This window comes from Rousettus aegyptiacus, unplaced genomic scaffold, assembly GCF_014176215.1.
Source record: "Rousettus aegyptiacus isolate mRouAeg1 unplaced genomic scaffold, mRouAeg1.p scaffold_m13_p_1, whole genome shotgun sequence".
NCBI classification, from domain to species: domain Eukaryota; kingdom Metazoa; phylum Chordata; class Mammalia; order Chiroptera; family Pteropodidae; genus Rousettus; species Rousettus aegyptiacus.
Window position 1 is genome coordinate 86,725,399 of NW_023416284.1, and position 14,579 is coordinate 86,739,977.

General features: G+C 34.4%; 1 protein-coding gene across 8 annotated transcripts in view; it reads left to right on the forward strand.

Annotated features, from left to right (window-relative positions):
• Positions 1 to 14,579, forward strand: part of EXOC2 (exocyst complex component 2) — a 193,205-nt gene that overhangs the window by 86,199 nt on the left and 92,427 nt on the right. For all 8 annotated transcript variants that reach the window (XM_036237595.1, XM_016159498.2, XM_016159497.2 and 5 more), the window contains one exon: positions 11,627 to 11,752. In XM_036237595.1, coding sequence (XP_036093488.1) covers positions 11,627 to 11,752 — 126 coding nt within the window. The remainder of the gene's footprint in view (positions 1 to 11,626; positions 11,753 to 14,579) is intronic.

The following is a 14,579-nucleotide window of genomic DNA, read 5'->3' on the forward strand; positions in this document are numbered from 1 at the left end:
ATCAGCGAGGTAGGGCAGCAAGTTCCACAAGACCTCTGTTTTATTTTTGGAATAAATATTTTCATCAAACAGAATTTTTGACCTTGATGAACATGATAATGACAATGCCTACATTTCATCTAGCACTTTGTTATAAAGCTTTATTGTTTTTATTCAGGTATTTTTGGGACCCTATTTTTAAAATGAAGGATAATTGCCTTTTAAATCTAAAGAATGAGTTGTAGGTTTTGTATTACAATGTCTGTACTTGGACTTTTTTTTTCGATTACAGCAGGCATGCAATATATTAGTTTCAGGTGTATAACATAGTGATTGGACATTTATATAATTTATGAAGTGGTCCTCCAATTACTCTAGTACCCACCTGGCACCGTACATACTTATTACAATATTCCTTATGCTATACTTTACTTCCCCAAGGCTATTTAGTAACTACCAATTTGTGCTTCTTAATTCTTTTCCATTTTTCACCCCCTTTCCAACTCACCTCCCATCTGGCAGCCATCAAAATGTTCTCTGTATCTCTGAGTTTGTTTTCTTCATTCATTTATTTTGTTCTTTAGATTCCATATGCAAGTGAAATCATAACGACATTTGTCTTCATCTAATTTATTTCTCTCAGCACAGTAACCTCTAAGTCTATTCATATGTTTGCAAATGGCAAGATTTTGTTCTTTTTTTTTATAGCTGAGTAATATTCCATTGTATACATGTACCACCTCTTCATCATCTATTGATCCATTGATGGACACCCAGGTTGTCTTCATATCCTGGCTATTGTAAATGATGCTTCAGTGAACTTGTCCCTTCGAAGTAGTGTTTTGCAGTTCTTCAGGATAAATGCCCAGCAGTGGGATTACTGGATCCTTCTTTGTCTTTTGATAGCACCTTTGTTTTAAAGTTATTTTGTCTGGTATAAGTTTTGTAACCCAGGTTTTTTTCTTTCATTTTCATCTTCGTTAAGTATCTTTTTCCATCTCTTAACTTTCAGACCATTTGTGTCTTTTGATCTGAAGTGAATCACTAGTAGGCAGCGTATATGAGGGTCCTGTTTTCTTATCTATTCAGCTACCCTACCTTCAATTTCATGTCTATTAACAATTACTTTAAATGTAAATGGATTAATTGCCATTTTATTCATATTTTTTATCTTTTTCTTTTTTCTTCTTAAAGAATATCTTTCAACATTTCCTGTAATACTGGGTTGGTGGTGATGAACTCCTTTAGCCTTTTCTTATCTGGGAAGCTCTTTATCTGTCCTTTGGTTCTAAATGATAGCTTTGCTGGGTAGAGTAATCTTGGTTGTAGGTCCTTCCTTTTCGTCACTTTGAATATTTCATGCCAGTCCCTTCTGGCCTGCAAAGTTTCTGTTGAGAAGTCAGTTGACAGTGTTAAGGGAGCTCCCTTGTGGGTAACTAATTGCTTTTCTCTTGCCACTTTTAAGATTCTCTCTTTACTTTTAACCTCTGGCATTTAGTTATGATGTGTCTTGGTGTAGGCCTCTTTGGGTTCATCTTGTTTGAGACTCTGCACTTCCTGGGCTTGTATGTCTGTTTCCTTCAGGTTAGGGAAATTTTCCATCCTTATTTCTTCAAATAGGTTTTTGGTTCCTTGCTCTCTTTTCCTTCTGTTACCTCTGTGACGCAAATGTTGGTACGCTTGACGATGTCCCAGAGGCCCCTTAAACTGGCCTCATTTTTTTGGATTCTTTTTTCTTGTTACTGTTCAGATTGTTTTCTGCTACCTTGTCTTCTAAATTGCTGATTTGATCCTCTGCTTCTTCTAATCTGCAGTTTATTTCCTCTAATGTGTTCATCATTTCAGTTATTGTAGTCTTCATTCCTGACTAGTTCTTTGTTTTCTGTCTGCATTTTTATGTTTTCTATCTCTTTGTTAAAGTTCTCACTGAATTCATCTATTCTTCCCCTAAGTTCATTAAGCATCCTTATAACCAGGGCTTTGAACTCTGCATCTGGTCGGTTGCCTATCTCTATTGTTGAGTTCTTTTACTGGAGTTTTTTTCTGCTCTTTCACTTGGGATATGTTTTTCTTCCCATCCTGGCTGTTCCCCTGTGTTTCCCAGTCTTGGTAGAGTGGTCTTATACAGTAGGTGTCTTATGGGACCCAGTAGTGCAGTCTCCCTTGTCACCTGAGTTGGGTGCTGCAGGCGTGTCTCTTGAGTGGACTGTATGTGCCTTCCTGTTATAGGAGCCTTGGTTTTTCATGTCAGTGGGAGGATTGACCCTCAGGCTGAGTCCTTGTGAGGACTGACAGGCAAACATGGGGGAGGAGCTGTTGTGCAGTGGCTGACCGTATGGAGCAGGACTGGCTTTAGCAGAGTTTTGGTACCTGCCTACTCTTCCCTTTCAGCGTGTCGTCCTAGGATGTGGCCCTGGGTGGTGCTCCAGCTAGGTCTGAATCTAGCCACTGGGCATGCAGGCCCTGGGGCATCCTGGGAGGCCCCCCGCCACAAGCCAAGTTCAGCTGCAGCCTGTGCCCTGCTTGTTGCCACCTGACATGAGCCCTTAAGCAATCCTCAGATGACTGCCACCCATGCTGGACTTGGAGGTGCCTTCAGAGGCCAAACTGTGAACTGAAGCTGGCCAGCCTCCACTAGTGTCAGGCTTGTGGCTGCTTAGCAAGACTTATAGGGCATGCAGAGGCCAGATGCTGCCTGTTTGGGTGGATTTTATGAACCTTTGAGAGATTTTAGGAAAATCCACAGCATAAACCAAGACAGGCCATTTGCATGGAAAACCACCGGAAGCATCTCGGGTGGGCCAGCAAGTTGGGTAGCGTGGTATCTCAGTGATAACCAGGATGGGGTGATCAGTGTTAGCCAGGTTGATGGAGACTCAGATATGACAACCAGCTGAGTGCACACTCAGAGTTGGGAGGACTCAACCAAGGAACAATGCTTTCTGCCAGCACTTTTGTCTGAGAGAAAGCTACCCCTCCAGCCTTCACCCTGAAGCCAGATAATCCATTTCCTCCCAGTATGTTCCTGGTACCTTTCAAGCTGCTGCCCAGTGCTGGAGCTCAGAGCAAATGTGTCCATGAGCGAGTGAGTCCATTTGTTGGCCCTTTAAGAGGAATGTTTGCAACTCCAGCAGCCTTCCATCTCACTCAGCCATAATCTGTGATTGGTTTTCACAGCCAGAAGTCGTGGGGACTTCTCTTCCCGGCAGTGGAACCCTGGACTAGGGATACTGGTGTGGGGCTGGGATTTCTTGCTCCTCCAGGGGCCCTCTGCAACTGAGATATCCTTCCCAGTTTTCAACTGCCCAATGAGAGTGTGGGACCAGCCTGTTCTATGTCTTCACCCCTCCTACCTGTCTTATGGTAGCTTCTTCTATATGTCTTTAGTTGTAAGACTTCCATTCAGCTAGATTTCAGATGATTTTCAATGATGGTTGTTCTTTAGTTGTAATTTTGACATGGTCATGAAAGGAGACAAACACAGTGTTTTCCTACTCTGCCATCGTTACTGGAAATCTGTACTTGGACTTTACCATTGGAGAAGTGAAATGGTTGCAATTACTTAACTAAACCCAGAGGTATAACAGTGGTTAAGAATTGAGACGGTCTTGTGAAACAAAATACAAAATTTAAATAGACTGTAAATATTTCTGACAGAAAAATGTTTCTTATGTATTTTTAAGTCAAGCCGATCTTTGTGCAGACATTTAATTAACATATATATATATTTTTTTGTCTTAAAGTCTTTACATGGTTGTTTTGGGGGAAAATGTTAATTCTGTTAATTTTGTGGTCTTCAAAGACAATTTCTTGAGCAAAGATGATGATAGATTTTAGATTTTCAGAGACGACAATCCTATTTTACAAAGCTACCTTTTCCAAGACAGATTTTTTTTTTTTTTTTTTTTTTGTATATGAAGTATTTGTCAGAAGAGGTAGGTCATAAGGTTGATATTTTTTATGAGCATGGCAATAGATATTTCTCTGGATTCCAATTTTTATAGTAATCACGCGCACACACACACACACTGAACAAGTGGATGGCATCTTCCATATTAAAAACACTAAGACACAAGAACAGAAGATTACCATTGTATCTAAAACACACTTTGCCATTTATTCTCATATATTCATTTAAAGATTAACATTTTAAAAACTCATCTTTTAAGCTTAAATACTAATAGAAGAGTTTGATTTTTTTCCTGGCCTGAACCAGTTAACCATTTTGCTTCTGTTCCTCTATATTCAGAGTAGTCCTGTGTTCTAAATTGTTACACATGAGAAACTTTTACCAGCTTATAAGAAATGTCATTTGTCTCTTAAAATTCCAGTGAAATAAATCCAAAATTAGACAAACTCTTTAGGTTTTTTGCCAGTAAAAGCCTTTGGTTAACCTCCTACTGACATTCTCAAACAGGACTTTTAAAGTTAGCCTTCAAAGGTATTTCTTTCTTTGTTCTAAAAACGTGTTTAAGTCTTAAAATATATGTTGGCTATATTTAATCATTTGAGGGAAAAGGCATCAGCCTGCTCACAGAGTAATTATTCTCTTCTTTCAGATACACGCTTAATTAGGACTTCCCAAAAATGCATATTAGATTAGGGGCACATTAAGGGATATTTAGAATAGGAGCAATAACTTAAGTAATCAAGATTCTTTAAAATAGTCACACAACAGAAGGAAATATATGTGGCTCAAGTTCTCTCTGAAATCTTAGATGTATGTCATACCTGAAAGTTTTATTCTGAATCATCATAGTATGGATCAGTTATTGAAGAAAAATAATAGTAATATTTTAGAGGCTGTGCTTAGTATCTACTCTATTATTTTAAGCATTTGAGTAGATTATTAGATTAATTACTTGCTGCAATAAAAATGTTTATCCAATGATCTTAAAATATAAAAAAAGCTATACATATTTCCAACTCGAAAGTCATAAAATACATGCATAAATGATATTTTGCAATTTATAATTTTGAGTTTACACAATACAGCTAAACTGTATTTTCCTTGATATTTCTTGACCTTTATATACATAACTCATAATTTTTTTAATAAGTGGGATTAATAAATATAATTCTGATATTTCCATAATACGAAGTTAGGTAGACTTCCTGTACACTATATTAAATTTCAACTTCCATTAGAAAACTGGCAGTAGATTGATCGAATTTTCTATAGGACTATAAAAATATGTACATGGTTAAAAAGACAGTAAAAATGTGTTTATATACACTTTATTTTCTGGAGATTTAAAAATAGTTTCTTTCTTGAATGTTTATCATAACAGTCTGAACCCAGAATAATAGAAGTTGACTTAAAAAGAAAAAAAGGAAAGGTACAACTGCAGCAAGTACTGATGGGAGAAATTATTTTGATTTTTACCGTTTCCCTATAAGTAAGTCCTTTCTGATGTAGATTACATAGCCCCAGCTTTGTCTCCACACTTATTCTTTTGCATTTTGTGACTACATAGTATTTTTAAATTGGCTTTGGTAGATCAAGTGCTTCTAAAGGCTTCTAGTGAGACTTTATTTGCTTTGAGATTTATAAGCTATAAAGTATATATAGAAGAAGGTAGATTCCGGAGAGAAGTAGAAGAAAAATACCAATTTATGATTGCAAAAATATCAAAGTAGTGGTCTGATTTTCTTTTCCCTTTCCTTTCTTTGTCTTTTCAGCAAGAGAAAAAATCCCAGGTGATATTCGGTGTGCCATGAATTAGATTTACAATTAATTGTATACCATTAGACTTTCTAATGCACACATTAGAAATTGTCACTGTTGTTTATAAATAGAATAAGTTTATATAAGCAGTTAATTACCTGAATGCAGATCAGCAGGCTTTTACATAATGATTGTAGATTTTTTTAACTTAATTTGAAAAGACAATTTTAGCTTCCAAATTAACATTAAGGCTGGTTATTAATATTGGTAATTTAGGCAGTATTTTAAAAAAGTCAGTAACTTAAGAGTTGAGAATTTGATTTACGTTTTGAACAGTATAGTGTTAATTTGTAGATCCTGTATAGTAAAATAACAGCTGTTGAATATCATAGGAAAGAGTTGGATTAAGTTCTCTTTCCTTGTTTCTTCTATTTTATGCTAGATTCTCATCACCTTACATTGAATGAACTATCTTTGTTACATCAGACAGGTCAACAAGGCTTATGTCAAAAGGACCTTTTCAACTTGTTATCTTAGCAGCTGGTTCTTTTCTACTGTCTTGGCTCACTACATATCTGGAAGACGACTTCTTGCAGCTGGGAGCCATTTCAAGTCTAAACCATGTCCTTATCCTTAAGAGAAAAAATATTTTTTGACAGTGAATATTAGGCACACATCGAATGCTAGCTTAAACGGGTAATTTAAATATTCACCATTACAAATATTTTAATTCTGCATTCTGTCATTTTTATAATAATGCTATTATATATTCTAAGCATGTCTTCTCTACTTAAATCTACATATATCTATATATGTATAATTTCAAGAAAAGTATAATACTTTAATAAAAACAAATAATTTTGTTTTGATTATTCACCTATCCAGCTTTTTGCACCTATTTAGTTTACCTATATAGTCAATGTTAGTTAATAAGTGCTTCTTCGAAGTTCAAACCTGTAGTTTTGCTTTTAAAATCATTTTCCTTTCTTCAACTATTGTTTTCAATGATGTTAAAATACATATAAGAATAGTCGGCTGGAACCTATTTAGGATAGTTCTGATACCCTAAAAAGTGAAGTGAGGTATGTTAAATATGTCTCCTTTTGTTTAATTTAGATTAAATGATCCCCTTTAAATTAAGGAAATGCTCCTATAGAAAGTTTAAATATGATCAAAAATAAGATCAAGAAGAACATTTTTATCTGTTGACAGAGGTCTAGTCTGTGAGGAATTAGTAATTCTGTCTTGATATAGCTGCCCTTGCCCACCCCCCCCCCACCCACCCCCTACCCCCCGCCCAGCTTCGGCAGTGAAATTCTTCTGTGTGTTGTGCTTGAAAGGAATCCCATCCTGCTTGTGTCTGTGGAGGCTCCTGGCCCCATGTGTTTGGTCAACAAGCAACAGTGGGTGGTCGTACTATGCATGGGACAAGGGCCTGCTGTGCTCAGGAAAATGTGTTCAAAGGTGTTTAAGGGCAGTAAGGAAGTCAGCTGCCCTTCTGAGAGTCAGCGGGCTATAGAACAGTGTTCCTCACTCTATTGTAGACTATGAGAAAACTTGCTGCAAGAGGCATCAAGGATGAGAAAATATAGTGAACTTATTCACCTGGCTCCATATTTGCAGGCTTCGCTGAAGAAAGGTCTCTTCTGCCCTTTATGTTATATAGGGTCTGTTAAGCAAATATTGACTTATATTTGCATTTAAAACAGGAAAAACTTGTACAGCATGAGTTGAAAGGATTTGACTGGTATGTGATTAAGGTTTCCTAGAAGTCTTATATAGATTACTAGGTATAATAATCATTTTCTATAGTCTTCTTAAAGGCACTATCAGTTTTTTGTAGAATGTTAATGTAAGTTTTTGAGTTTTGCAGATCTTTCCAGATCTGTAGATTAGCATAAAACTTTAGTAGAAATCTTGCAGCTGTTGGGAAAAAAATAGCAAATGTTTCAGCTTAATAGCTAATCATGAAAACCAAATAATTTTGATCTTATAAGCATTTATTTGAGTGTATTTATTGGTTACTCGGTTTAGTGTCATTAAAATATCCAAGCAGTAGGGTGCATAATAAAAAATACTATGAAATTTCGAGGTTTTTACTGTTACTTTTTTTTTTATTGCCTTTGATATTTTCTTGATGTGCTGTCCTTTTGAGGATTAGTTTTCACCTTGCTCCTCTGTGAAGACGCAGACTTTTTATACAGTTCGATAATACCACTAATTAGTGTTCTAAATGGTAGAAATAGTGAGCAGAGTAAGTATATTTTCCATTTTGTTCTCTGGGGTGATGTAAAGTTTCAGATTTAAACTTTATGTACTAGTATCAGAATTTTGCAAGGACTTTAAAAATTGCATGTTTTCAAGCCTAGATTTTTATAGGTGATAAAGCATAGACCTTTTATAACTTCTTAAACTAGATGCAAAACCCCATACCAATTGCATAGTTCATGAGACTCTTGGGTAGTATTAAACCCTGCCCCAGTTTCAAATATGGAAAACAATTTGTTAGTATTAGCACAAATGAAAGTGGAAAGGATATAATCCTGTTTGATAAAAGGCTTTATAAAGTTTTTTCCATCTAGAAAATAATCATAGAAACAATTCATTTCTGGAGAAAATTTACTGTCAAAAAACCAATGACTTCTCATAATTTATTTTAATGCAGTATTGTTTGAAAAAAGACAGAATTGTCAAGTGCAAATTTATAAAAACTTTAGTCTGTGTCACCTGCAGAATGTCCCATTGCAAGCTGACATTCTAATGAAAAAACAGAAGTTTGCATGCAGTTGAACACTGTCCACAGCTGGATATGAAGGGGCAGATAATTTAGGTTTTCATAGAAAGTATACTAAGTAATATCATTTTCAGTTGCACGTGGTCTTCACATAAATCAATGCATGATATTACAAAACTTCATAATTATTCATATTCTCATTTATAACCATATGTTTCGTATAATATATGTATATCTCTTAAACACATCAAGAGATATTGCTATCATATTGTGAGATAAAAGAAGAGAAAATAAACTGATTTCTTGTAAGATACTTAAACCTTTTGCTGATTTTGCTACAGAAATTGTTTTTCCTGGTTTTCATTTTTTGGGGAGGTTCTTTTTAGTAGTAATGCTTTGTTATCAAAACTATTTCATATTTCTCGTAATTTTGAAAGGTAGAACTATCAAGTCATGTAATTTATGTTTAAAAGGAATCGCAGAATCCTCAGGTTCTTATAGATAGATAGATAGATAGATAGATAGATAGATAGATAGATAGTTGATAATTTCTGACAACTGAGATTTAAAATGTTTTCATTTTAAATTCTCCTAATTCCCTGTAAGATAACTTAAGACTTTTTTTTTTTTTTTAACAGAAAAAGAGTGGAATGAGAGGGAGAGAAATATTTCTGAGTTAATTTAGTTTGCCAGGCTTTTGCATTTTTGTGCAGTACTGAAGCGCTATCTTCTGGTCACTCAGGAAAAATACATTTTGCAGATTTGTTTCAGATGCTAGTTAGTCCTGAGGGTGTATATGCTGTTCTAGCTTCCTGCTGCTGTGGCATACTTGCTGGTAATTCGACATTACCAATTAAGAAATGAGTTCATGTTAAACTTTCTTTTCCTAATATCGTAGAAAATGACACTAAGGTTTCTAATAGAAGAAAAGCATATTATTAATACAGTTTCTTTTATTAAAGGGAAAAATAATTCAATCTTTTAACAGTTTTAAAATTCAAGATTTACTTAAACTACATAAATGACTTAATCTTAAACCATTTAAATTAAAGTTATTAATGTACTAGTTATATGGAAAAACTTTTTCTGAGGATTTACTTAAATAATGGTAGTTGAACTTTTTGTAGGAATGGTATGTAGTGTATTTCTAGGAAACTAGGAAGTCTTTTCCCTTTTAGTCAAAAATTTATAGTCCTGAAACCTTTAAGAGTAACATGTAACATTTTAAATTAAAGCATTCTCTTCTTCCAACTTTTTATACTTTTATATAACTTATACATTTTATATAAATTTTTAATGTGACACTAAGATCGAGCCCCTTTATACATACTTTTAAGATGTGTCAGAAAATTGGCATTTTGATATTAATTTCCTAAATTCTACAATTAATAGCAGTGCTGACTATATAAACTTTAACGAAAATGTTGTAAATCAGTAAAGCTTCCACATACGACTTCCTCCTTAATGTAGAAAAATCAATTATGAAAAAGTATTATTTCTTCACTGTATTTTTTACTCTGTTTTCTTAAAATATTGAATTATATGAGCCTTCTCATCTTAGATATGTTTTCTAAAGTAGAAATGCATGCAAATAAAGCATTTAGCACAGTAGTTGAAACATAGTTAGTGTTCAGTGAAATTGTATCCCGCTAAAAAAAGATATGTTCAAATGATTTAATTTCTATTTCTATAAAACCTAGCTGGTAGAATTTGTGAGGATATAGGGAGATATCTGATATTGTACCATGTTAAGTGTCTCATGGTAGGAGGAGCCTCCATAGCTCTTTTTACTGTATTTTTAAATTTACTTATCGCTTTATTTCTGCCTCCATCACCAGAATGTAAACTCTTTGAGAACAGGGACTTATCTTTCATTCATCTCCTCCTCCGCAGAGCCAGTATAAGTTCCTGGCACATAGGAAGTGTTCAGTAATACTTGTTCAGTATTAGTGAATAGCTAACATTATCAGTAGCATAAAATTATTATCTTATAAATGTGTTTTATCTTTTGTACCTAATAACAAGTCTATAAGCTTCTAAAATTCTATTAACTTATAAAATAAGGAATAGAGATTTTATTGAGTAATTTGGTATCAGTCACTCAATGTATATTGAGGGAGTTATTTGCAGAATGTCCAATGACTATGGACAGAGATATATTATTTAATCTTTATCCCTAAGAAGATAGTATTCTGATTCAGAGATGGGTAATACTTCATGGGGTAGGTATAATTCAAGTTGCATTTTAAGGAGGACAGTTTAAGTGGATGGAGAGGAGAAATGAGTAAGGCCTTTTTGGCAGAGAGGATAGGAAATAAAGCAGAGAAATTCAAGATGCATTTTCATGCAGAGAATATTTAAGTGTCTTATGCACAGTAAATACTCTATAAATGTTTATTGAGTTCAGCTTGTTTTCAAGATCTTTGAAGGTGCTCAGCTAAAGAGCTCAGAGTGGGAATTATAGGCACCTCTACAGACCGGCAAGACATATTTTACCACTTAACGCGAATGTCTTACTTATTTTAGCAACATGGGATTCCATTCCTTAATAGCTCTTGATATCCATTTTAGAAAAAAAATGTTTCCTGGTTCTTAGGGTAATTTGGATTAGAATTTTGAGGGTTTTCTGGAAGACTTCCAAGAAGAGAATCAAGATAGCAGTATTTCAGTGATATTAATCCCAGATAGTAAAGAGAATTACTTGACACTAGTGACATGTTAAGCTTCTGGAATAGTAACAGTATGAGGTGAAAAGGATGTAAACTAGTTGGCTGGCATCAGGGATAGAAATAAAGAAGCAAATCACACAGCGCAAAGAAAGAAAGAAATGGGATTTGGGGATTTAAATTTTAAGGGAGAAGTCAAAGATTTGTACTGTTACTCCTCTCTATTAAAAGAGTCAGAACTCTACAACATCCTTTTCAAGTGCCAATTTGTTTTTCAAAAAACTATTTCTCATACTTTTTTTTTTTTTTATGTTTCTAGAACACCCCCTTAGTTTTGCTGAACATTCGTTCTAAAATGATGCATAAGTCTCACTCCACAGTTTGTTATCTCTCTATATTAAGCCAGAGTAATGGATTGAATCCTCTAAATCTGTCACGGTGGGAACGACTTTTAAATGTTATTTAGGGAAATTTATAAGAATGGAACAATATAGCAAGAAATAACTCAGAGAAGCAGTCCATTCGGTAAACTAAGTATGCACATGTAGAACCTAATGGAATGTCACCTTTCTCTTCCAGATACTCCAGGCCTTCACAGTCCCATGCTGGATCTGGATAATGATGTACGTCCCTTAGTGTTGGGCCATCTAAGTCAGACAGCATCACTGAAGAGAGGCAGCAGCTTTCAGTTAGGTCGAGATGACAGTAAGTATACCTCTCTACTCCTACTTTGTCTTTTAAATTTATACTTATATAATTTCAAACATTTTTCTCTTGGGAAATTCCATTAGTTGTGTTACTACTGCTAAATATTATCAACCATTATCTCTTCTGCTTCTCAAGTAATTAAATGTAAAGTATTTAATTTTTTAGAATTTATTAAAAATGTGATTAAATATAAATAAATAAATGTAAATAATTGCAAGTAATTAAGTATAAATAATTAAAATGCATTTTACATTATACATTAAATATATGCCATTATTGGCCACAGTCAATGTTTATTCAACATATTTAAACTCTAGTTTTTTCTGTTTTAATTTTTAAAAATATGCCACAGAAAATAATTCTGTGAGAACATCTTTAAGATAAAATTTGCAACAAAAGTAATTTCTGTAATCCGTACAGAGAAAGACACCTTTTCAATGAATTTTAAAATTTGGTTTGGAATGGATTACTTGGTAACTAAATTATTTGCTAGTCTTTTTTCATGAAATAAAGCATTTCAAATTCTAACTACGTTATATATCTTAACTTTCTAAAGCTGATATTTATTTATTTATTTACCTATATGAGATATAAAATATATTGGTTATAATGCATTCGTGTGCCAATTAGATGCTGCTAGTCACTGGTTATTTATAACCTCAACAATAGAAATAAGAATCCAAATAAATAGAGTTTAAAAGTACCTTACTTTACATTAAATTCAAATACCTCTAAAATTTATTTGGAAGTATTTTATGTTATTCTTACAAGTGTTGGAGTAGGGAATTTTTTTCAGGTTTTTGTTAATAAAAATGAATGTTCATCATAAGAACATCTTGAAATTAGATGATTCATTTGTACCAAATGAAAGTCTTCCATAACTTGATATTCCTTCATTTTGTCCTGTTGCCATTCACCCAGCCAGACAAACACTAGTATAAACAATGGAAAAACAGAAATGTTTGCTTCTGCATACTGTGGTACAGTGTAGCCCTCTAAGCATATATACACAGGGTCTGACCCTGCAGTGTAGCCTACGAGTTTTTAAAAAATATTTTCTTCTTTTAATTAGTAGGATAAATACGTCAGATCTAAAAACCCTCCACATCATTCCTTCTGTCATCTTATGTAAGTTACTATTGCCAATTATGGACATGTTAATAGGGTAAAATAAATTTGAATTTATACTTGCGGGGTGAAGGTGCGGGAACTTCCCTTAACAGCCCTGTATGGGACTACTGTGAACACTGCTCCCCACCCTCACCCCTGCCGTAGACGCTGGGCAGAAAATAGAGAAGCAGGACAGGACCGCAGAGAAACAATAGTTGATTTTTAATGGCCCGAGTTGCAAAAGCGAGGCTGAACCGCAGCTCCCAACCCCCAACCCAGAGGGACCCTTCCCCATACACTCCAAAATCGATCACCATTGAACCCCAGGGAAATCTGAGCAAACGCTGCTGAGACTTTTGCTGAAATTTATAGGCACTGAAACTGAGGGTAGCGAGCATGATTAAATATCTATAAGAAAATGTTTAAGAAAGGCATTTTAAGGTTTTAAATAAAGCAGGGATCCAAACGGCTTAGACGCCACCTACTGGAAACCAAAAGAAAAGCGCCTTCTTTGCAACAGGTTCAAGAGAGACCTTTGTATAATAAACCTTTCTGGAACACAGCAGAATACACTTCCATTAATGCTCAGATGGAGAAATACTTCATTAAACACCATGAGCAACCAAGGTGACAAGGAATCTCAAAAGAAAGAAAAAAATCTTCAGAAAATAAGCTTACAGACATAGAAATATGCAACTTAAATGACAGAGACTTCAAGATGGTACTTTGCAAGAGAACGCAAGGAGTTCTGAAACGAGTCATAGCAACAATTTCAGGAATTAAAAATATAGATGAGCAGAGCAAAGAGATTGAGACTCAAAAAAATAGAATAGATCTTCTGGAGATAAAAAACACACTGTGCAAGAGTTGAAAAATGAAATAGCAAGCTTGGGGAATAGAGTAAACCAAATGGAGAAAGGGATCAGTGATATCGAAGACAGAAATCTAGAAATAAATCAAAAGGAAGAAGAGAGAAACTGAAGAATAAAAAATTATTAAAGAGAAATTAAAAAACTAGCTTATACCATTAGGAGAGGAAACATAAGAATAATGGGCATTATAGAAGGCAAAGAAAAGGAGCAGGAACTAGAAAGCACTTTCAGACAAATAGAGGATGAGAATGTCCCAAATCTAATGAATTCAAGAAGTCAACAGAACACCCAGTTATCTCAACCCAAAAAGGCCTTCACCTAGATATATTGTATTAAAGTTATCAAACATCAACAACAAAGAGAATTCTCAAGGCAGCCAGGGAGAAAAAAAAATGGTAACTTATCAAAGGTAAACCCATTTAAATTATCCTCAGACTTCTCAGCGCAAATGTTACAAGCCAGAAAGGAATGGAATCAAATATTTAAACTACAAAGTGAAAGGAACTGTGAGCCTAGAATAATGTATTCTGCTTAGCTATCCTTTAGATATGAGGGAGAAATTAAGGATTTTCCAGACATACAAAAACTGAGGGAATTCTCCACAACGAGGCCTGCACTACAGGAAATACTGAAAGGGATCAGTTTACCTAAAACAAAATGACAACAAATAAAAAACATAATTAGGAGTAAAGTGACTATTATGCAAATAGAAGCAGAGGAGTGCAACCCTTACAAAGAACATTATAAACTTAAATAATAAGAAGAAAATTGTTATAACAAGATAATAATGAATATTTAACATACATAGGGACAAATTGAGATAACAAAGACTGAAAAGGGGG